Raw genomic sequence first — 23,336 nt, forward strand, 5'->3', positions numbered from 1 at the left:
TTGTAATGTCCCCACATGGTTCTCACAACCTAATGGAACTTTTAAGAACACAAATATGGTTGTGTTCTGTTAACATTCTTGCCACATCAGAGGAATGTTTTGTGTACCCGAATACAAAAAAAGGGTTTAATCATCAGCACAACTGGACACATTGTGTTATTAGAACCTTTGGGGGGAATGTTTTTACACCTTTCCCACAACTAAAGGAAATGTTTTGTGAACATTCACAGAACCCGTTTTGGTTTGCTGGGTGGGCTTTTTAAATCCATTGTATTCTTCACAAAATGAAAACACTGTAAGAGTACATTTCCTCAGAAATGTGTCACCTGAACATGCAGAGCTGATGTGGTGGGTCAGTAACCCTGTGATCGTAATAATCTCCTTAGGCCCACAACATGCTACACAACAATGTTACCGAGGAACAATATACAAGTGTGTGGGTTGGGGGCCGGCTGCTATCTTATTTCATGACCTCAATAAAAGCACCACCACCTCTCTCAACACATCCATCTAGCTCTCAACACATCCATCTAGCTCACTTGATCTCCTGCTCGCTCTCACTTACTAACTCAAGTTGTAATGGAAGATTTGAGAAATCTTCAAACAGACACTTGACGGTTTACTGATCTGCTGCATGAGGTACAGTATGTGCTTTTACTTTGGCATTTTGAAATGTGCAGTTTCTCATCAGTCAAACTGTCACCTGTGAGATAAATAGGTTGGCAGTATTAAAGGCTTTATTTTAAAGATGTAATGCTATCATCAGATTAACTAAACATTTTAAGTTGGATGAACTCTAATAGATGTTTTGCTAAAATATGGAATTTTGGGTTATTTACAGATGGCAGTTATATTTTTTTATTTGGTTGAAACAAGTATATTAATATTTTACCTAGAGTCCCCCTTGACTCCTTTCCAGTTTCAGTTACGATCCAATGAATGGACAAGTTAGTGGATTCTTTCAAATCTGCTATGACATACTAACTAACTATATAGACCAGTTAAACAGGTAAAACAATCTCACTAATGGTTAGAACAAATCAACTTACTGTTTTGCTAGATCTAGTTTAATGCATAATTTTTCAGCCTCTGAAATAAATGTTTTAGTTGTAAACTGGCCCCTGACAAGTAAATGGACTAAAATAAAGTCAAAACTATTTGCCGAAAAGGCACACAGGGTAATATGTGAAGTTGCACTATCAGCTAATTAAACTGTGCTAACAAAGCAAACTGAAGTTTACTCAATATTGCTTTTCAAATTCAAGTACATTGAAAGAAAAAAAACATTGGGTTTGCGGAGTATTCCAGTTCAACATTTTCATAATTTTAAGTCCAGCCAACTTGGATATTTAAGCAACATATTTGTATTTACAGTGTAGTAATCATGCTTTAGATATTCACCACAATGTTCAGACATTAAAACAAAAGCCTTATTTTCAACATAATATATTACTTACATTTTCAAAAGTAGTGCTTCAAAACAATAACTTTGGTATAGTATGCAACATGTCAGGACACTGTAATAGACTTTCAAAGGCTGAAATGGAGCGTACATATGAGACTGAGGTGAAGCTGAAGTTGATGAGTTCAGGAGCCAAGACGAACGTGGAACACCCTGAACCCAAGCCCCAGGACAGGGGAAAGTGGGGCAGCAAAACGGAGTTCTTATTGGCAGCAGCTGGACACATTGTCGGTCTGGGAAATGTATGGAGGTTCCCATACCTGTGCTATAAAAATGGAGGAGGTGAGCATCACACCACATCTTTATGTGGTCATGTACATTTTAACACACATAATGAAATTGCTCCTATATAAAAGTGTTTTATTTAGATTTTTTTCAGATAAAGCTAAACTCTTAAATAATTAAACTTATTCCGCTGTAAATTAAAATGTTATTTACTTAAAGGGGCAATCTGGGATTGGTATATACAGTTGAAGTCGGAGTGGTTGAAAAATTAGTTTTAATGACTCCAACCTAAGTGTATGTAAACTTCCGACATCAACTGTATTTTCAACTTTTAATTTAAGATATATATCCATTGATTCTTGAAGAATATAACTTAAGTGCTCACAAGCTTAGTTAAACTGTCTTTACCCCATCAACTCTAACCACAGATGCTTTACTAGCGTGTGACTTATGTGGTGATGTGTGATAGAAGTATACATTTACAATTTCCCTGACTTTCACAGTGGTTCAAAATGCATAGTCAATTTCAGTGTTTCATGCAAATCACTTATTAATCATTGCTCCAAAAAGGGGTTTTCTTTGTCCCCTATATTTTGTTCCTGTTCACCTGCGGTATTCCCCTCTTCTTCCTGGAGACATCATTGGGCCAGTACACTAGTCAGGGTGGAATCACTTGCTGGAGGAAAATCTGTCCACTCTTTGAAGGTAAGTCAAACCTTGTTTTGAAAAACAGATAAAGCAACACCTCACGGCACAACGACTCTCCCCTATTTGACCTAGATAGTTTGTGTGTATGCAATGATATGTAGGCTACGTGTGCCTTTAAAAAAAAATGTAGAGAGTTCTGTCTTTGAGCTGTTCTTGTCTATTGATGTTCTGTATTATGTCATGTTTCATGTTTTGTGTGGACCCCAGGAAGAGGAGCTGCTGCTTTTGCAACATCTAATGGGGATCCTAATAAAATACCAAATACTAAGTCTTACGGATTACCTAAATTGTATCTTTACCATTGGTAGCATTGCTCCAGACTATATATATAGCTGTCAATTAACATGTGTATGAAGTAGCCCGTTTATTGATGCCAACGAGATAGTGCTAATATGGATATACTGGTAATATGAACCTTTTGTCAAGGTTGAGGACATTTCTATTTCAATTCAGTCAATTCAGGAAGTCATTATCCTAAATTCAGGAAGTATTTCCTCATTGATAAGACCCCCATATTAGACCCCAAATTCGTTATGTTTTCTATGTTGTCGTTTTATGATGTTGACCTCTCTCAATAGGCCTGGGCTATGGAAGCCAAGTGGTGGTTTTGTACACTGGAGTGTATTACATCATCATTCTGGCTTGGGCGTTCCTATACCTCTTCTCTTCCTTCAGTTTAGAACTCCCATGGGCCAGTTGTAAAAACAGTTGGAACACAGGTATTTTATTTTATATGTTATGCTTGTCAATAATTTATTATGGCTGTTGTCAATCACTAACTAATCATAACATCATTGGAAGCTTTTTAAAGTTAAATACATGGCACAGACAATGAATTGCTGAAAGTTTATAGCTGGAAATTAATGCACCTCAAATGTACATAAGCCATAGACTAGTCTACTCATCCATGTGCTTCAATTGTTTTGTAATTTTTTCTCTCACTATAAGACAACTGTTTTGAGCCTGGCCAGAACAGCACAATTTCTGACTATTCTCATGGGAACACTACATCCTCAGTCATAGAATTTTGGGAGTAAGTGACTTGACAATGCACATGCATTTTTAAAATTATGTATGAATGCATTTATTTTTTAACGTTAGAGTGAATGTTACAAAATAAGCCTTTACACTCCCAGGAGAAGAATATTGGGCTTGTCTGGGGGAATTGAAGAGATTGGGAGTGTTCGCTGGGACCTAGCTCTGTGTCTTCTGCTGTCCTGGATTATCTGTTATTTCTGTGTCTGGAAAGGAGTGAAGTCTACTGGGAAGGTAAGGTGGCATCTCACCATGAATAGTGTAAAGTTGTTAGGATGAGCCATAGACTGAGTAAACGTAATGCTGGTCCGGTCTCCCCTTAGGTGGTCTATTTCACTGCCACCTTCCCCTATGCGATGCTGTTGGTGTTGCTAGTTCGTGGACTCACACTGCCAGGGGCCATAGATGGTATCAAGTTCTACCTCTACCCGGACCCAGCCCGCCTCGCTGACCCACAGGTAGGAACACACTTCATTGTGTCCAAAACTGAGATCGATCCCACATAAGCAAATACACTTTCTACTGCAGTTAACAATTATTTTGACATATTCATTGTTTCAGGTATGGATGGATGCTGGAAGCCAGATATTTTACTCATATGGAGTTTGTACAGGGGTTTTGACATCTTTAGGCAGCTATAACAAGTACAATAACAACTGCTACAGGTACACAGATCATGATTCATGACATTGTATTGAGAAGACCTATTTTGTTGTGTGAATTTAAGGCTGACTAATGTAGTCTTTTTAATTTCAGGGACTGTGTGTATCTTTGTCTACTAAACAGTGTGACTAGCTTTGTGGCTGGTTTTGCCATTTTCTCTGTACTGGGCTTCATGGCTTATGAACAGGGCATAGACATCTCAATGGTGGCTGAATCAGGTAGGTAATGCTCCACATGTAACTTCAAACCTTAAATCTCACTATTTACAAAGTGTCTGTAATAAATCTGATCTTTGCGCTAGTTTGACAACCACAGCATTGTTCAACGATGGGTAAATAGTAGACTAAATGGGACTAAAGTATGACATTTAGTACCAAAGTTGTAAATACTGTGTGCCAGTAGACTAAGCGCATGTTCAACCCTTTGAGGGATATCATGTGAACACAATGCTTTAATATACCACTTACAGGTCCTGGCCTGGTGTTCATTGCCTACCCTCGTGCTGTGGCAATGATGCCAGTACCCCAACTCTGGGCCATCTTCTTCTACATCATGATCCTCCTACTGGGGTTAGACAGTCAGGTAGGTTAGAGCATCCATGAAGAGCGTCCATTCCTCAAAATGATTTGAGGAAACACTGATTTGAGAGTCCCTACATTTCAAAAGCTACTTTGCGCCTTGGGCCACTTTCACTTGGCATGAATCACTGAGGAAGCTAGCTAAGTAGCCCCAAACAATGTCTTTAATTCAATGCCCGACTGATGATGCTAACTTGTTGGCTAGCGAGATTCAATGGTCTGCTAGCTAGCTAGCTAGCTATCGTTAGCTTGCTAATTCACTTGCTGGCATCACTATAATGCGCTAGTTAATGACAACATGAACTGTTGCTTGTCATGGTGTAGTGCAAACTGCAAAAGTAAATTACTTTTAACATTTGTACTGGCTATTGTTGTTTTGTTTGGCTTAGTGACGTTGCTAATTTCGTCGTTTTGGCATTTATTAACTATGCAGTTAACCAAGTCCAGGTTCAAATTAACATAAGTCCCTAAGTTCCTGTGAGAAATAGATCAGGAACCACTCCCTTTAGAGAATGTTAAATCATTGTTGTGTGTAATCAGCTATTTTCACATTTTCAGTGACAGTAATAACCAAAATTCCCGAAGTGCCTTTCAGACCTTTATCCCTGTATGTCTGTTCCGCGTTGTGGTATTGAGCTGCAGTGTTTTTGATCAGACTAATGTGGATGTTCTGGTGCTTACTACTGATTCATGCTCAGATCTAGCAAGATGTTTCTTGTTTGATCTGTGCTCTGTTTCAGACTGTTACAACATTAGAAGCTATGTAGGCCTTTTTGAGTTGTGTAGGCTATACGCAGGTAGTTATGGTATGCATTATTATTTTAGGCAATTCATAAGGTGATACCTGCTATGATTCTGATGATCTCTGTCAAATGAAATATACCATATGCATGTTTTATCATTGCTCTTTGGGGTCTAGGCCAAGTTACTGTAAAGCACTGACAACTCTTGATGTAAAAATGGGCTTTATGAATACATTTCATTTTTTGAATGATTAATTGTTTCTTAAATTGATAGGCCTACGTACTCACTAGAACAAACTTTTTTCCCTTCAGTTTGTATATCACGAGGCCGTGGTCACAGCGATCTCAGACATGTACCCCTCTTTCTTCCACGTGGGCCATCTGCGGAAAAAACTTCTCCTGCTTGGCATCAGTGTGTGCAGCTTCCTGGTTGGCCTGCTAATGGTCACAGAGGTGAGAGTCGACCATACTGGTCGAACGGGTTTACCACAACAGATTAGTAATATGATCAGGTAGCTTTTATAGGAAGAAGAATGGGCATTTGAGCCTCTCTGTTCCCACAGACTATCAGATAACTTGCAGTGAAAGTCACGTGTGTTGCCTGCTACTCACAGTACTTCACATCCATTTTTCTTATTTAGAAAGATTAATTAATAAACATTCTGCCTACCACCCACCCTCATTTTCTCTCTGTAGGGTGGCCTGTATGTGTTTCAGCTGTTTGATTACTATGCCTGCAGTGGGATGACACTCCTGGTCTTTGCTAGTCTCCAGGCCGTCTGTGTTGGGTGGTGTTATGGTGAGAAGCATCAGGATTAAACACAAATGCACAATACTTTCCAAACAAAACATTTAAAGTCCATAGAAAATAGTTTAATGCCATTTGAGGGAACATACTGAATGTATGAGTCAAAACAGTACATTTCCTCATTGTACCAATAATGTAATGTTGATAAGACTGGGTTGGATAAAGTTACTCTAAACGAGATATGTGACTCACCATCTGGATTCAGTCTTATGTAGCAAAATGTGAAATGGTGTTTTTTACATTGGATAAGAGAGACTCAGAGCTACAAAATGGTATATCATACACTGCATTTGAGGAACAATGGGAAAGTAATTCTGATTTGAAAGTTGATTAACTTGTAAACTTTGAAAATCGCCTTTGAATGTTTGGATATCTAGTGAAGAGCTCTTTGTCTACACCCATTCAGCATCGTTCACACCATCTTAAGCTTTAGCCCCACCCATCTCGTTTCACTCTTGGAGCATACAGTTGATGCTCTGACCAATGATTTGTTTACCTCTGGATAACATGAAAACAGCCAAACCAGCTCTGCTGGCAACAACTTCATTAAGCTTTTGTAGATGTTTACTGACACCGGCCATATTCAACGGGTGTTGTACACACGTCACATTACCTAATAAGCCAGTCATAGCTAGTTAAACAACAAAAAGTGCCAACAATGCCTAACACGAGGCTCTAACTACAAAATCAAACAGCTTTGGGAAACGAATAATAAGTTCCACTAGGGAGACAGCTAGCTAACGTTAGCTAGCTAACTAACAGTACACTTTAGTTTAAGACAGCTATCGCCAGCTAGCTAGCTAAACAATGAACAGCTAGTTAAACAACATTTAAGATCACAAACACATACACATGTCACGTAACATTAGCTAACGAGACAGCCAGCTAACGTTAGCTAGTTAAATAACAATGAACAAAGTGCCAATAATGCCACAGTGCTGGGAGCTAACCAACCAGGTTCAATGTTAGCTAGCTAACGAGAAAAGCAAACTGCTCTGGGGAAAAATTGTCAGCTAGGGAGCCAGGCAGCTAACGCTAGCTAGCTAGCTAATAGTACACTTTAGCATAAAATGAAACCACTTTGTCAAAATTAGAAATGTGTAATATCTGAAAATAAAGCTAGCTCATGCTATCTTACCTGTATACATCATCATGCATGATGGACGTGTCTCCCGGTCAGGAATGCCATACCACGGTTGCCCTTAGTTTGAAAATGTAATCCGGGGACAGGTGTTTTCTCCATCTCTTTAGCTATCATACTCTAATTCGACTGATTTCAAAACATGTTCCTCCAGAAAGTGGAAAGCAACACTTATGCAGCTCCACTACACAATACATAAAAAATCCGTGTTTGACAGGATTACCAACACAGACTGACGAGCTCAAATAGACAGCAGCCTTCAATATGGCAGACCAATTCGAACTCCTTTCTCGGCATGTCCAGCCCACTCATTATCTCAGCCAATCAAGGCTAGGGGTTTTCTGTGGCTTAACAAACAAGGCTCATAATTTAACAATTGTATTCATATTTACAGATGGCATACACGTTTGATATTAAGGCACAGAATCCATTCGAGAATCCATTTCTGCAAAAAACCGTTTGATATTAAGGCACAGAATCCATTCGAGAATCCATTTCTGCCAAAAACCGCATTTTGGTAAAAAAAATAAAAAATGTTTACGTTCAAACGGCTCTCAAGTCAGAACTTGTGACATACACCTAGTTTCCTGATTTGGGTCACATATGTTTTACAACTGACTAAAACTTCAATCACGAATCATCTGTGAATCACTAAAGTGAATACATTCTATGCCCTCAAGGTGCGGAACGGCTGTATGATAATATTGAGGACATGATTGGCTATCGTCCTTGGCCATTCATGAAGTACTGTTGGATGTACATCACACCTGTCATATGCATAGTAAGTATCTTGCTAGCTGAAACAGTTGTCACCATTTCATTAGTTAACATATGTTATTACAGTATATACAGTGGAAGAGGTGATACACTTTACTATTGTACTGCTCTTTTACCTTAGAAGAAGAAGAAAAAAATAATTATATATATATATATATAAATAATTATTCTAACAAAAAGGACCAGTAGTTCCAGCACTTGAATGTCTAAACATGTCATTCTAAGAATGAAAACGTACTTTAATACAAACTCCACTTGCATTCAATCTACCCACTGAGCTAAAACTGCTTGAATCAACGTTGTTTTCAAATAATTTCAACTCAAAAAATAAAGTTGAATCAACGTGGAAACTGATTGGATTTACGAAGTCATCAACATTAGGGCATTGTTTCAGGATAATGATCACAACTTGCGTTATCGTTTAACACGGTTTAATAAGTCTGAGAAAGTTACATGGTTAGTTCCCAAAGGTGTCAGCTAAGCTATATATTAAACTAGCGGTCTCAGTCCGGATGTTAATATTACTTCCGTTAATGAAAATTGGCAATTATAGCCCTATAACTAAACTATGTAATCAGTCAGGTCCTACATTTGCCCCCCTTCTTGAACTAAGGCCATAAGTCATGAACAATTAATGGAGTCTAGCCAGTAGCCTTCTTCACGAGTTTGTAATGGCTCTGCTTGATGTTGTTCTTGTGCTCTTGCTTCTGGCACATCTCCATTAGCAACTTCTTGTCTTTGATCTTGAATGTTCTGCTCTTGACCTGGAATATAGTCAGGTTGTGGAATGAACACAACATCCATTTCTTCTCCGGTGGGCTGGCTAGTACGAAAGTCTTTGTGTTCCATCTTAAACCTGGAATGTGCATCTGCCAGGTCGAGCGATAATTTGATAACAGACAGGTTTTCAGCGTGTGTCCTCTGGTCTCTTTACCATGACACAATCTCCAACTTGCAGTGAGGAATCCTCCTTTACATTGTTTTAGTCATAATACTTATTTAGAGTTTCCAGATATTTCTGCACTTCTACCTGTAGCTTAGTGTCATCAGGTGGCTTATCAGCTGCAAAAAGTGGATGGACTGTATCCAGCGGGACTCTGAAGGTTCTTCCAAATCATGAGTTCGGTGGGTGATTTTCCTGTCACCTTGTGAGGCATTGATCTGTAGCTCAATAGTAGTGTTTAATGCATGAGAGAACTGTTTTCTTTCTTGCATCAGAGCGCCGAAGACCATACTTCAGGACTTTGTTAAACCTTTCCACACCTGCGTTGGCTAGTGGATGGTACAACAGGATATTCTGGTGCATGGTTCCTTTCTTCTCCAAGTAAGATGTAAAGTCAGTTTGTGAATTGTGGGAACTAGAACTTGAGGCTGGCCCCATTGTGTGAACAGATCGTACAGTCCATTGGTCACAGTTGCTGTGGTTACATTGCTTCTGGGTAAGACTTCAGGCCATTTGCTGTACAGGTCTGTAACAATGATCAGGTACTTCTGATGCTGCTTGTAGTTCTCCAAAGATGTCCACTTGGATCTTCTCCCAAAGTCTTTCAGGCCACGATGTAGGTTGTAGTGGTGTTTTTTCTGGTATGAGTGATTTCACTTTGTGAAAAGCTGTGTGCCCTGCGCACTAAGCTGGTGATGTCATCGTCCATCTTTTGCCACCGTACTTTGCTGTGAAGGAACTGCTTCATCTTTCTTGTTCCTGGGTGTCCTTTATGAGCTTGGGTGAGGACTCTGTGTCAGAGTGATTGGTGTGATCTCCTCTTCCAATGGTAGGTACGATCTCCTCTTCCTCTTGTCTCTTACCATGTAGTATGGACTGAACAGTATGTCTCTTGTCTCTTGTCTCTGAACAGTATGTCTCTCTGGTTTAGATCTTATCTGTCGGAAAGATATCAGTTTGTCTCTGTGAATGGTTTGTCCTCTGACAAATCAACTGTAAATTTCGGTGTTCCTCAAGGTTCCGTTTTAGGACCACTATTGTTCTCACTATATATTTTACCTCTTGGGGATGTTATTCGAAAACATAATGTAAACTTTCACTGCTATGCGGATGACACACAGCTGTACATTTCAATGAAACATGGTGAAGCCCCAAAATTGCCCTCGCTAGAAGCATGTGTTTCAGACATAAGGAAGTGGATGGCTGCAAACTTTCTACTATTAAACTCGGACAAAACAGAGATGCTTGTTCTAGGTCCCAAGAAACAAAGAGATCTTCTGTTGAATCTGACAATTAATCTTAATGGTTGTACAGTCGTCTCAAATAAAACTGTGAAGGACCTCGGCGTTACTCTGGACCCTGATCTCTCTTTTGAAGAACATATCAAGACCATTTCAAGGACATCTTTTTTTCCATCTACGTAACATTGCAAAAATCAGAAACTTTCTGTCCAAAAATGATGCAGAAAAATTAATCCATGCTTTTGTCACTTCTAGGTTAGACTACTGCAATGCTCTATTTTCCGGCTACCCGGATAAAGCACTAAATAAACTTCAGTTAGTGCTAAATACGGCTGCTAGAATCCTGACTAGAACCAAAAAATTTGATCATATTACTCCAGTGCTAGCCTCTCTACACTGGCTTCCTGTCAAAGCAAGGGCTGATTTCAAGGTTTTACTGCTAACCTACAAAGCATTACATGGGCTTGCTCCTACCTATCTCTCTGATTTGGTCCTGCCGTACATACCTACACGTACGCTACGGTCACAAGACGCAGGCCTCCTAATTGTCCCTAGAATTTCTAAGCAAACAGCTGGAGGCAGGGCTTTCTCCTATAGAGCTCCATTTTTATGGAACGGTCTGCCTACCCATGTCAGAGACGCAAACTCGGTCTCAACCTTTAAGTCTTTACTGAAGACTCATCTCTTCAGTGGGTCATATGATTGAGTGTAGTCTGGCCCAGGAGTGGGAAGGTGAACGGAAAGGCTCTGGAGCAACAAACCGCCCTTGCTGTCTCTGCCTGGCCGGTTCCCCTCTTTCCACTGGGATTCTCTGCCTCTAACCCTATTACAGGGGCTGGGTCACTGGCTTACTGGGGCTCTCTCATGCCGTCCCTGGAGGGGGTGCGTCACCTGAGTGGGTTGATTCACTGTTCTGGTCATCCTGTCTGGGTTGGCGCCCCCCTTGGGTTGTGCCGTGGCGGAGATCTTTGTGGGCTATACTCAGCCTTGTCTCAGGATGGTAAGTTGGTGGTTGAAGATATCCCTCTAGTGGTGTGGGGGCTGTGCTTTGGCAAAGTGGGTGGGGTTATATCCTTCCTGTTTGGCCCTGTCCGGGGTGACCTCGGATGGGGCCACAGTGTCTCCTGACCCCTCCTGTCTCAGCCTCCAGTATTTATGCTGCAGTAGTTTATGTGTCGGGGGGCTGGGGTCAGTTTGTTATATCTGGAGTACTTCTCCTGTCCTATTCGGTGTCCTGTGTGAATCTAAGTGTGCGTTCTCTAATTCTCTCCTTCTCTCTTTCTTTCTCTCTCTCGGAGGACCTGAGCCCTAGGACCTGAGCTCCAGGACTACCTGACATGATGACTCCTTGCTGTCCCCAGTCCACCTGGCCATGCTGCTGCTCCAGTTTCAACTTCCACCTGACTGTGCTGCTGCTCCAGTTTCAACTGTTCTGCCTTATTATTATTCGACCATGCTGGTCATTTATGAACATTTGAACATCTTGGCCATGTTCTGTTATAATCTCCACCCGGCACAGCCAGAAGAGGACTGGCCACCCCACATAGCCTGGTTCCTCTCTAGGTTTCTTCCTAGGTTTTGGCCTTTCTAGGGAGTTTTTCCTAGCCACCGTGCTTCTACACCTGCATTGCTTGCTGTTTGGGGTTTTAGGCTGGGTTTCTGTACAGCACTTTGAGATATCAGCTGATGTACGAAGGGCTATATAAATAAATTTGATTTGATTTGATTTGTTGGACCTTTCCATGCAGCTTTCATGTAGCTTAGCACTTTGTAGTGGATCGATCTGGGTGGAAGTAAGCCAGAACAGATGGTTCTGCTATTGCATGTTTCAGTTCAGCGAAGACTTGGTCTTATGCGGACATCCATTTCCGTTTTGCATCCTGGTGTAGCAACTGCCTTAGGGGTTCCGTTGTTGCGTAGTCCGAAATTAACTTCAAGTAATAGTTTGTCACTCCTAAGAAGGTTTGAAGCTCTTTACCAACTTTGGTGCTGGCATCTTCTTGATTGCCATCACATTGGACTGGCACAGCTTTACTCCAGCAGCGCTCACTTTGTAGGCAATGAACTAAGTTATATCTGTGCTGAAGACATATTTCCCTCTGTTCAGCGTCATTTTGAGCTTTGCAAGTTGTGTTCTTATCCTTTCCGTGGACCATGATATTGTCAAGGTAGTGTGGAGCCCCCTTCAGGCCAGACAGCACGATGTCCATGATCTTCTGGAAAGCACTTGGAGCGGAAGCCAATCCGAAGGGTAATTGTTTGTATTGGAACACGCCCCCATGCATGATAAATGAGGTGAGGTAACGAGACTCTGGGACGAGCGGAACTTGGAGATATCCACTCCTCAGGTCTACTTTGAAAAAACTTGCGGCTCCGGCAAACTCAGTAAAAATTTTGTCAATCGAAGAAAGTGGGTGTTTTCCCACTATGATCGCCTTGTTGACTTCTCGTAAGTCACAGCATGTGCAAATTTCTCCTGATTACTTCCTGGCAACTAATGTTCTATATCCATTCTGGAGAATAGACTGATTTGATTATGTCCTCGTGTTGCAGTCTTTTCAGATCAGCTGGTACAACGGAAGTCTTCTCAGTGGTTGCACCACCGGCAGAGCATCTTTTCTCACCCTAGGCCCATGTTCAAAGCCTCTAATACAGCCTAGACCTGTGCATTTTCCTTTACACACTCTGGTTCTGATTCCGTAGCAATCTGAATAGCAGGCTGTGGGGGTGCAATGGTAGGTTCTCCCTAAACCAGGTTAAAGGTCAGTGCCTGTAGCAGAGCTCATCCTATCAGTCACCATTGTATGCAACATGCAGCTTAGCTTGAACTGTTTTACCTTTGTGAGACACTGGCACAACGATATATCCATCAACAGGCACACTAGATCCATAATACTGACTGATTTTAATATCCAGTGACTGAAGGGGAAACTTCTGTGCTAGCTTTCCATGGTAAACATCAGTGTTCAGCAAAGACACCTGGGCTCCAGCGTCCACTGTCATATTCACTTGTATGCCACCAACAGCGCACTGATAAGAAACAAACACTCTGTATTCATTATGTGAAGACTACGTACGTTAAATACTTACATTACTTTCCCCATCTTCATCTTATTTCTTATCATCAGCTCTGATAGCTGAGTTTGAAGCTATAGCTGAACAACACACTACTGAAATGTCCAAACTTGTTCCAGTTAATACATATTTTCCCTTTACCTGGGCAGCTTATTTTGACCTGTGACCCATTATGACATTTCACATTTGAGCCATTTCCTCACTCTGCATCATCTGACCGAGTCTGTTCTATTTTTCCATTTTGAATTACTGCTATGATTTTGTGAGTAATTGATTCTGCACCTCAGCTTTTGTCGCCGGTGCTGCACCCTGCAGGAATTTTACTTACTCTTTTGTAGATTCCATTGCAGTGGCTCTGTCGACAGATCTAGCTAGGGTAATGTCTCCCGCAATTTCAAACGTTCCCTAAACGTGTTGCTTGTATTCTTGTTGATCAACTGATAAACTGCTCTCTAAGCTATTCCCATTCACAAGTTCTTGCTAGCTGCCTGAGCTCTGCTACAGACATTGCCACAGATTCACCCTGTTGCTGTGTGAGTCTAAAACGTAGCACGTTTGGTTGTTAAGTTTGTTTTGGGTAGAAAATGTGCATCTAGCCACGCAATAGCATGCTCAACTTCAACATCACCTGGTAGTGTAGCAAAGATTCAATGTCTCTAAATGAAGAAGAAGAATCGCCAAATGTTGCTCCTTCAGAACTCTGGTAGCTACTGGTAAGTTCCAAAGTATTGTTTTCATATTTTCCATTGTAGAGAATGGTTGCCTGGTGCGGCCAGAAAAGGCTGGATCAGTGCCATAAATGAGGATGCATTCATCTCGTTAACGGGCTCGGGTTGATCTCCCTCTTGTACCACTGCCGCGTACTGTACTGGCGCTTGTTGTATCGCCTCGGCGTTGTCCTCATTTGCAAATGATCAGTTCGTAAATTCTTCATCACCATATGAGTTTCTCAGGCTAATGATCACAACTTGTGTTATTGCTTAACAAAGTTTAATAAGTATTAGAAAGTTACATGGTTAGTTCCCATAGCTGTCAGCTATCTATTAATGTTTTGGGATGATATGTTGGATAAAGGAATAAAGACAGACACCAATGTCAAGTTCAATAGACTTGTTCATGCATTGTACAAATCCCTACACCTGGAGTCCGGGGAACAGTCCCGCTCTGGTAGGTCTCGAGCAGTCCGGTCATAGAAGCACTAGGAGCTGCTTTCTGTGACAGTTTGTCCGTAACGCCAGCCATGACGCAGGGCTCAAGTAACTTGTTAGCTACAGGGATGGTAGTCTTCAGACGTCTGGACAGAAGGCGTTGTGCTGGGCTGCTGTCCATGTTTTCGGTGAGGTGTGTTCCTCCACTGTAAGATCGCTTTCCATGGGTCGTTGCTGTCATGCAAGACCCTGCTTAACAGGTTTTTTGCAATCTTGACAGCTGATTCTGCCTTGCCATTTGCTTTTGGGTGTCTTGGAGAGGAGGTCATGTGGTCAAACTCGCATTCTGAGGCGAAACACCTGTACTGTGCAGTGAATTGTGGGTCATTGTCCGTGATTACCTTGTCAGGCTGACCTTGCCTTGCAAACTGCGTCTTGCAGCTCTTTTTGACCGTCTATGCAGACAAGTCAGGGAGCAGTACAATTTACCAATAGTCAGAGTATTGACCAACAATGAGACGATAGTCCTTTTGTCTGTGTCTGAATAAGTCCATGCTGACGATTTGCCAGTCCCTTGTGGGCAGTTCGTGTGACATCATGGTTTCCTTTTGCTGTTCATGAGCATACTCGTTGCATGTGGTACAACTGCTGACAATGACTTTCATTTCTGCTTGCATGTTTGGCCAGTATAATGTTTCACGAGCTTGGCGGTAGCATGTGTCACCTCCAACATGACTGGAGTGTATGCGGGTAAGCATCTCTGGACGTAGTGATTTGGGAATAATGACCTTCTGACCTCTGAACAAGATGGCATTTTGCACGCTGATCTCATCTCGAAAGGTCCAGTATTCTCTCACTGTGAAAGGTGTCTCCTCTTTCAGGTATGGCCAACCTGCCAGAGCCATAGACTTCAGTGATTGTAGGTGTTCGTCCTTGTCAGTGTGTTGCCTGATTTGGGCTAGGCAGTGATCTGTGACGTTTAAGTAGTCTGCCTGATTGATCTGTTGAACATCTTGTTGTTCCTGCTGTAGCGAACAGATGGCCTGCCGCTGATAGTCAGTGCCCCTGCTAGAACATTGTGCTGTTGCCCCACTCAGTGTGTCGCTGATGTACATCTCTGGTCCCGGCTTGTAAATTACCTTCAGGCTGTATTTTTGCAGAGTCAGGAGCATGCTTTGAAGCCTCTTGGGTGCGTTGAGGAGAGGTTTACTGAATATGGCAATGAGTGGTTTGTGGTCAGTTTCAGAGGTAACCAGCTCAACGGGCCTGTTGAATACATCGTCATATCTGCTGAGTAGTTGTTCTCTGGACAGAGGTCCATGCTGGACATGCTCCACAATATGCAGGTCATTTGGTACAGTGAACGGCATCAGTCCCAGGCGTTCGCATGTAGAGCCTGAGAGGATAGGATGTTGACTGGTTTCTACAATCTCAAACTCCAGCTTGTGTTTGCGTCCCCGAATAACACATTCGGTCTCAAAGGTGCCCATAGAGCTCATTAGCTCTCCTGAGTACAGCTTTAGGCTAGTATCGTTGGGCAATAGATGTGTGTCAGGTTCCAGATTGATTTTATCTTTGTAGCTCGTTACATTGCATGTAGCACCGGAATCCAGTTGACATGGTTGTTGCTTGTTGTGTAGTCGTAGTGTCACAAACAATTTCTTCCCGCTAGTGTACAACCCCAATGGATTCATACATGTAAATGTCACTTTCACTGTTCTGAACATTGAGTGACATCATCAACACAGTGAATTTTGCCCTCACTCACCCTTCTTTTGCTTTTCAGACACACTTTTGCAAAGTTATTATTAGTTCCACAAGCTCTGCATGGTTTTCCGTAGGCAGGGGAGTGCTTTTTGCCACGTGTGTGTGTGTATTCCCTCTCGGTGTTCACCGTTCATGGTGAATTACTCTGCCTCAATTGGTTTTGTCTGATGTCAGTGACTTCAGTAGTGCGACACATTTCAATGACAGTTAATAATGTTAAGCCTTTCTCTCTCAGTAGACGCTGGATCGCATACTCGTTTGCAAATCCCAGTACTATTTTGTCACGAATCAATTCATCTTTCAATCCCCCGTATTCACAAGTGGCAGATTTTTCTTTCAAACGGGTTACAAGGTTGTGTACTGACTCACCCTCGTCCTGTTTGCAGCTACCGTAAATGAACGGCTCGTAAATGATGTTTCTGGCGGGTTTGAAGTAATTCTCCAATGCATACAATATAGCCTTTGCATCACACTGTTGTCATGCTGTAAGGGTGAGATTTTGCCGGTAGAAATGTCTGCATTCACTGTCCATTAAACTCCTCAGAGTTGCCGCTTGTACCTCGTTGGGTTTATCATGTAGACTGGTCGCCAGTGCATAGTCCTCGAATTCATCCCTGAAGTTGTCGCAATTAGTACTCCAGTCCCCTGTGAGAACCATGGGATTTGGTGGCTGAATGTTTGCTGCCACAGCAATGGAATAGGAGATTTCTTTGCCTTCAGTCATCGAGGTAGGTAGTGATAGTGATGCTAGCTAGCCAGCTAACAACGAGTTGATCAGTGTTGTGACTAGGAGTAGGAAACGGCGTATGTTCGCATATGGAATGTAACTGAGCCTATACTGTACTTAGCTACAAAAATAACAAACGTGTGGTTTTCGAGCCACTTCTGATACCATGTTTCGGTATGATATGTTGGAAAAAGGAAGAAAGACACCAATGTCAAGTTCAATAGCCTTGTTCATGCATTGTACAAATCCCTCCACCCGGAGTCCGGGGAACAGCCCGGCTTGTCGATTACCTATCAACTAGACTCCTTAACAATTAACTAGCCTATCAGTCTCACTCCGGATGATAAAGTTACTTCCATTAGTTAATGAACATTGGTAATTGTAGTCCTTTGATATAACTGAACTATGTAGTCCGTCAGGTCCTACATCACCCAACTTTTAACCTAATCCAAAGACATTGGTTGTTGATCTCCCGTTAGCTGACAACTCAACCAAATGTAAATCAAATCTATACGTTGAACTGATGTCTGTGCCCAGTTGGTAATATTGTATTGGACACAACTTTGCCAACAATATTGATATGCTGTGGTGTAGGTATAAAGATGCAAGTCTCTCTCAACAAACAGATGCTTGTCTCTCTCATGACTGATAGCTTTTAAACTCTGGTTTATCTTTGAAGTAAGAACCAAGAATAATGTCTAATTCTTGACTTGGATCCCCAGGCTTTTCTAGAAGCTGAACCTCTAGCTTTAAGAGGTTTTTCAGAACCACAGGTTTTTTCTCACTGTAAAATTGCTCTGAATTAGAACATCTGCTAAATGATTAAAGTAAAAATGTAGAATTTCTATAATCTGTTTAAACAAATGCTTATTTGACGAATTTTCTCCATCTCACTCGGGTTGGCCCATGTTTTTCCAAGTCCTGAATACACTTTCTGCTTAAATAATGTCCTTTGTACTGTATGTCCTCGGCCACTTCTGTCTCTTTTTATAGGGTACGCTTGTCTTCTCCCTGGTCAAGTATACCCCCCTCAAGTTCAACAACACTTATGAGTACCCCTGGTGGGGCTACGCCATTGGTGGATTCTTCACTCTCTCCTCGACGTTACTGGTACCTTTCTGGATGCTGTACAAGATGAGTGTCACCGCTGGTTCACTGCGGCAGGTACAGAGAAACGCTAAGTTTTAAACATGATTAAGTGGTCCACATAAGTGGTTTCATTTTCTATCATCTTTACTGTAGCTGAAAAAAACTGACGACAATGGCATATTCTGATTCCATGAAATTATTCCTTCAAATGTCCTACAAGAGGAAAATCTTTGCATAGCTAACACATTTTATAACTTTATTTGTATAGCATTTTAACAATACAGATAAATGTGTTTCACATCACAAAAGTAATAACAAAGAAACAAAGACCGGAGGAAGGAGAACGGAAGATGGCTAATCAAAATCATACACTAAAAGCATCATTATAAAAGTGTCTTCTGCAGGGTTTTTAAAAGACGCAAAACATACACAGCATAAAAACAAACAATAGTAACAGTCAGACATACAGTGCATTCAGAAAGTATTCAGACCCCTTCACTTTTTCCACATTGTTACTTTACAGCCATATTCTAAAATTGGTATAAAAAAGTTTCTGATCAATCTACACACAGCACCACATAATGACAAAGCAAAAACAGCTTTTTAGAAAAGTTGACTAATTTGCAACAACACCCATGACAATTTATCCTCCAAAACACCAGTTTGTTTATCTGACATTATCAATTACTCATTAAAACTGTTTGGTTCGAGCCCTGAATGCTGATTGGCTGAAAGCTGTGGTTTCAGACAGTATACCACGGGTATGAAAAAACAATTATTTTTACTGCTTTAATTACATTGGTAACCAGTTTATAATAGCAATAAGGCACCACGGGTGTTTGTGGTGTATTGCCAAGATACCACGGCTAAGAGCTCTTAGGCACGACAACACCATATTAATGCCCATGATTTTGGAATAAGATGTTTGACGAGCAGGTGTCTACATACTCTTGGTCATGTAGTGTAGCTCTCCTCAGTAGAATCAAAACAGACTGAGGGGAAAATCCTACTGCTTACTTGAAAGTACTGCTATCCTGAGTAATCTACTACAAAACAAATCGATACTCTCACAATCCCTGGATATGGAAAATAACAAAAACGAATGAAAGGATTTCAATGAAATACAAAAGACAATATCAATACTCGTTACACTAGCAACAAACTATTTAACTAGCTTCAAGCCTAGTGTTTTTAATTATTTAACTAGGCAAATCAGTTCAAAACAAATTCTTATTTACAATGACGGCCTACCCCGGACGATGGTGAGCCAATTGTGCACCGCCCTATGGGACTCCCAATCACGGCCGGATATACTACAGCCTGGATTCAAACCAGGGACTGTAGTGACGCCTCTTGCATTGAGATGCAGTGCCTTAGACCGCTGCGCCACTTGGGAGCCCAAATTTGCAATGTGATCTCCTCATAATGAACCGTGTTGAGTGTCCTGACAAAGGCAAACTATTCTAGCTATGCCAGGCAAAATTGGGCATCATTAAATTTGGATGAATCCAAATGAATGTAAATAGAATGAATGTAAATAGAACAGCTTGAACACATATGCAGCTACTTTGCTAGTGATATTCTGACTGCAGAGATTGTGACTGTGTTAGCCATAGCTAGTTGGCAAGTGATAAGAACGTTGCCAGGGAGCATAGCAATGGAACAAACTGGGTCGCATCCATAAATGTAGAACTAATCGAACAGATGACTGGGTCGCGTCTCTAGCAAACACAAGATGAGAACGTATGTATGTGGTATAAGCGGGATAAACACCTCCATTCTGTACGTTACCTTGGAAAAATGTACTGTGCCCCGTCCCGCTGCGTAGGCCATTATTTCCAAAGTACTGTACAGAACGTTGCCGTTTAACATGGACTTATTTCAGCCCAGCACCAGTATTCTGAAATGTAGGATATGCATATCCCCACTCTTTTTCTTCATATTATGATTGCCTTCCCTCCTAACAGAGAATGAACGTGTTAACCAGTCCAGCAGAGGATCTACCCAAACCCATGTCACAGAAGGAGGCCCTCAACCCCTCAGAAGTGTTTCAGATGTTCACAGAACTTTGCACATTACGGACACCAAACCAAACCCCTACAGTCGCCAGCTCCCAGCTGAGTGCAGCACCAGCACAGACAGTGCCCAGTAACACCTTGAACTTGGAAAATTAAAATAACCCATGGTATATTGGGAAACATTTGTCTCTTTGCACATGAACTCTGACCCTGGAGACAGGGGTCCGATGCAAGGTATCCTACTATTTTCCCTTTCTGTTGCTCATGTATATGAAATAATATAAGAAAAATTAAAGACAACAAACACTGCCACAGATGGGTGTGAAATTCTCTGAAAGTACACACACATGCAAGAGCACTGCCCTTCTGAAACGGCCCACAGACAAAATCTAACTTTGTTACATGTACTGAATACAACAAGTGTAGACCTTACCGCAAATGCTTACTTACAAGCCCTTAACCAACAGTGCAGTTCAAGAAGAGTTAAGAAAATATTTACCAAAGAAACTAAAGTAAAAAATAAACAAACATTAACAATAAAATAACAAAAATAAGGCTATATACAGGGGGTACCGTTACCGAGTACAGGTTAGTCGAGGTAATTTGTACATGTATGTAGGGGTGAAGTGACTATGCATACATAAAACAGCGAATAGCAGCAGTGTAAAAAACAAATGGATGGAGGGTGTCAATATAAATAATCCGGTGGCCATTTGGTTAATTGTTCAGCAGTCTTATATGGCTTGGGGGTAGAAGCTGTTAAGGAGCCTTTTGGTCCTAGACTTGGCGCTCCGGTACCGCTTGCCGTGTGGTAGCAGAGAAGAAAGTCTATGACTTGGGTGTCTGGAGTCTTTGACAATTGTTTGGTCTTTCCTCAGACACCGCATAGTATATACAGTTGAAGTCGGAGGTTTACATACACCTTAGCCAAATACATTTAAACTCAGTTTTTCACAATTCCTGTCATTTAATCCTAGTAAAATGTCCCTGTCTTAGGTCAGTTAGGCTCACCACTTTATTTTAAGATTGTGAAATGCCAGAGTAAAAGAGAGAATGATTTATTTCAGCTTTTATTTATTTTGTCACGTTCCCAGTGGGTCAGACGTTTACATACACTCAATTAGCATTTGTTAGAATTGCCTTTAAATTGTTTAACTTGGGTCAAACGTTTTGGGTCGCCTTCCACAAGCGTCCACTATAAGTTGGGTGAATTTTGGCCCATTCCTCCTGACAGAGCTGGTGTAACTGAGTCATTTTTGTAGGCCTCCTTGCTCACACATGCTTTTTCAGTTCTGCCCACAAATCTTCTATAGGATTGAGGTCAGGGCTTTGTGATGGCCACCCCAATCCCTTGACTTTGTTGTCCTTAAGCCATTTTGTCACAACTTTGGAAGTATGCTTGGGGTCATTGTCCATTTGGATCTGGCTTTTTTATGGCGGTTTTGGAGCAGTGGCTTCCTCCTTGCTGAGTGGCTTTTCAGGTTATGTTGATATAACGTTTTACTGTGGATGTTACGATACAGGTATCCTGTGTCTATTTGTTTTCTCTCCTTCTCCCCTCACAGGGCTAATCATCATTCCCCAATCAGTCGCTAATTAGAAGACACCTGCTCCTTTTCTCTTACCCTATCACATCCTTTCCCTTGGTTTAAAAACCCTATCAGTTGTTTTCTCTGGATCTTGATCTCTCTGGCTATATCGCTCTCTTTTGGTTTTTGTTCATACATGTCACATTTGTCTGGAATCCTGTGAGTATTGTATTGTTATGGTGATTGACTGTCTGTTTGATGGTGGGAAAAGGGGGTATCAAGACAAGTTGCCCATGGGCATACACTACCCATAGGAATATTTTGTCTAAATACCCTAGTTAGAACTGGGTGGACCACCCGCTGTATTTTTGGTTAGTTCGCTGTATTGAAGTAGGCTAGTCTTGTTTAGGGGTGTTTTTGGTATTTGTTTCTTTCCTTGGGTCCAGCTCAGCTCCTTTTCCTGCCCCCCTTTACCGTGTGTGTTTTAAAAATAAACCATGAGTGTTTGACGGTTATTTTAGTTGTCTGTGGTTTTTGTTCTCACTGTTACTTTTTCACTGTAATAATTTGCATGAGTTATCAAATCAAATTTATTTGTCACATACACATGGTTAGCAGATGTTAATGCAAGTGTAGCGAAATGCTTGTGCTTCTAGTTCCGACAATTCATTAATAACCAACGAGTAATCTAACTAACAATTCCAAAACTACTACCTTACACACACAAGTGTAAAGGGATAAAGAATATGTACATAAAGATATATGAATGTGTGATGGTACAGAGCAGCATAGGCAAGATGCAGTAGATGGTATCGAGTACAGTATATACATATGAGATGAGTAATGTAGGGTATGTAAACATTAAATTAAGTGGCTAGTGATATATTTTACATCAATTCCCATTATTAAAGTGGCTGGAGTTGAGTCAGTGTGTTGGCAGCAGCCACTCAATGTTAGTGGTGGCTGTTTAACAGTCTGATGGCCTTGAGATAGACGCTGTTTTTCAGTCTCTCGGTCCCAGCTTTGCTGCACCTGTACTGACCTCGCCTTCTGGATGATAGCGGGGTGAACAGGTAGTGGCTCGGGTGGTTGATGTCCTTGATGATCTTTATGGCCTTCCTGTGCCATCGGGTGGTGTAGGTGTCCTGGAGGGCAAGTAGTTTGCCCCCGGTGATGCGTTGTGCAGACCTCACTACCCTCTGGAGAGCCTTACGGTTATGGGCGGAGCAGTTGCCGTACCAGGCGGTGATACAGCCCGACAGGATGCTCTCGATTGTGCATCTGTAGAAGTTTGTGTGCTTTTGGTGACAAGCCGAATTTCTTCAACCTCGAGGTTGAAGAGGCGCTGCTGCGCCGCCTTCACGATGCTGTCTGTGTGGGTGGACCACTTCAGTTTGTCTGAAGTGTACGCCGAGGAACTTAAAACTTACTACCCTACTGGTGTTACGCGTCTCGATGCCCCCCAGTGGCTATAGATACTTTTGTACATGTTTCCTCCAGCATCTTCACAAGGTCCTTTTGCTTTTCTTCTGGGATTGATTTGCACGAATGGTCTCCTTCCTGAGCGGTATGATGGCTGCGTGGACGGAAAGTGTTGTGTACTATTGTTTGTACAGATGAACGTGGTACCTTCAGGCGTTTGGAAATTGCTCCCAAGGA

The 23,336-nt window shown here is 41.6% G+C and overlaps 1 protein-coding gene across 2 annotated transcripts; it reads left to right on the forward strand.

The window, feature by feature from the left end:
• The first annotated feature begins 320 nt into the window (after positions 1–320).
• On the forward strand, positions 321–20,625 carry slc6a22.2 (solute carrier family 6 member 22, tandem duplicate 2). Of its 2 annotated transcripts, XM_024427703.2 has the most exons (15): positions 321–639; positions 1,499–1,744; positions 2,258–2,392; positions 2,974–3,114; positions 3,344–3,428; positions 3,532–3,664; positions 3,754–3,888; positions 3,992–4,095; positions 4,187–4,311; positions 4,563–4,675; positions 5,727–5,867; positions 6,111–6,213; positions 8,044–8,144; positions 18,035–18,205; positions 20,098–20,625. In XM_024427703.2, exons 2-15 carry the CDS (start codon positions 1,507–1,509, stop codon positions 20,302–20,304), a joined length of 1,932 nt encoding a protein of 643 aa, XP_024283471.1. In that variant the 5' UTR covers positions 321–639; positions 1,499–1,506; the 3' UTR covers positions 20,305–20,625. The 2 variants fall into 2 exon arrangements, with proteins under 2 accessions (XP_024283471.1, XP_024283470.1); XM_024427702.2 differs by having other exon boundaries at positions 321–1,744.
• Positions 20,626–23,336: the final 2,711 nt, after the last annotated feature.

This window comes from Oncorhynchus tshawytscha, linkage group LG07, assembly GCF_018296145.1.
Source record: "Oncorhynchus tshawytscha isolate Ot180627B linkage group LG07, Otsh_v2.0, whole genome shotgun sequence".
Lineage (NCBI taxonomy): Eukaryota > Metazoa > Chordata > Actinopteri > Salmoniformes > Salmonidae > Oncorhynchus > Oncorhynchus tshawytscha.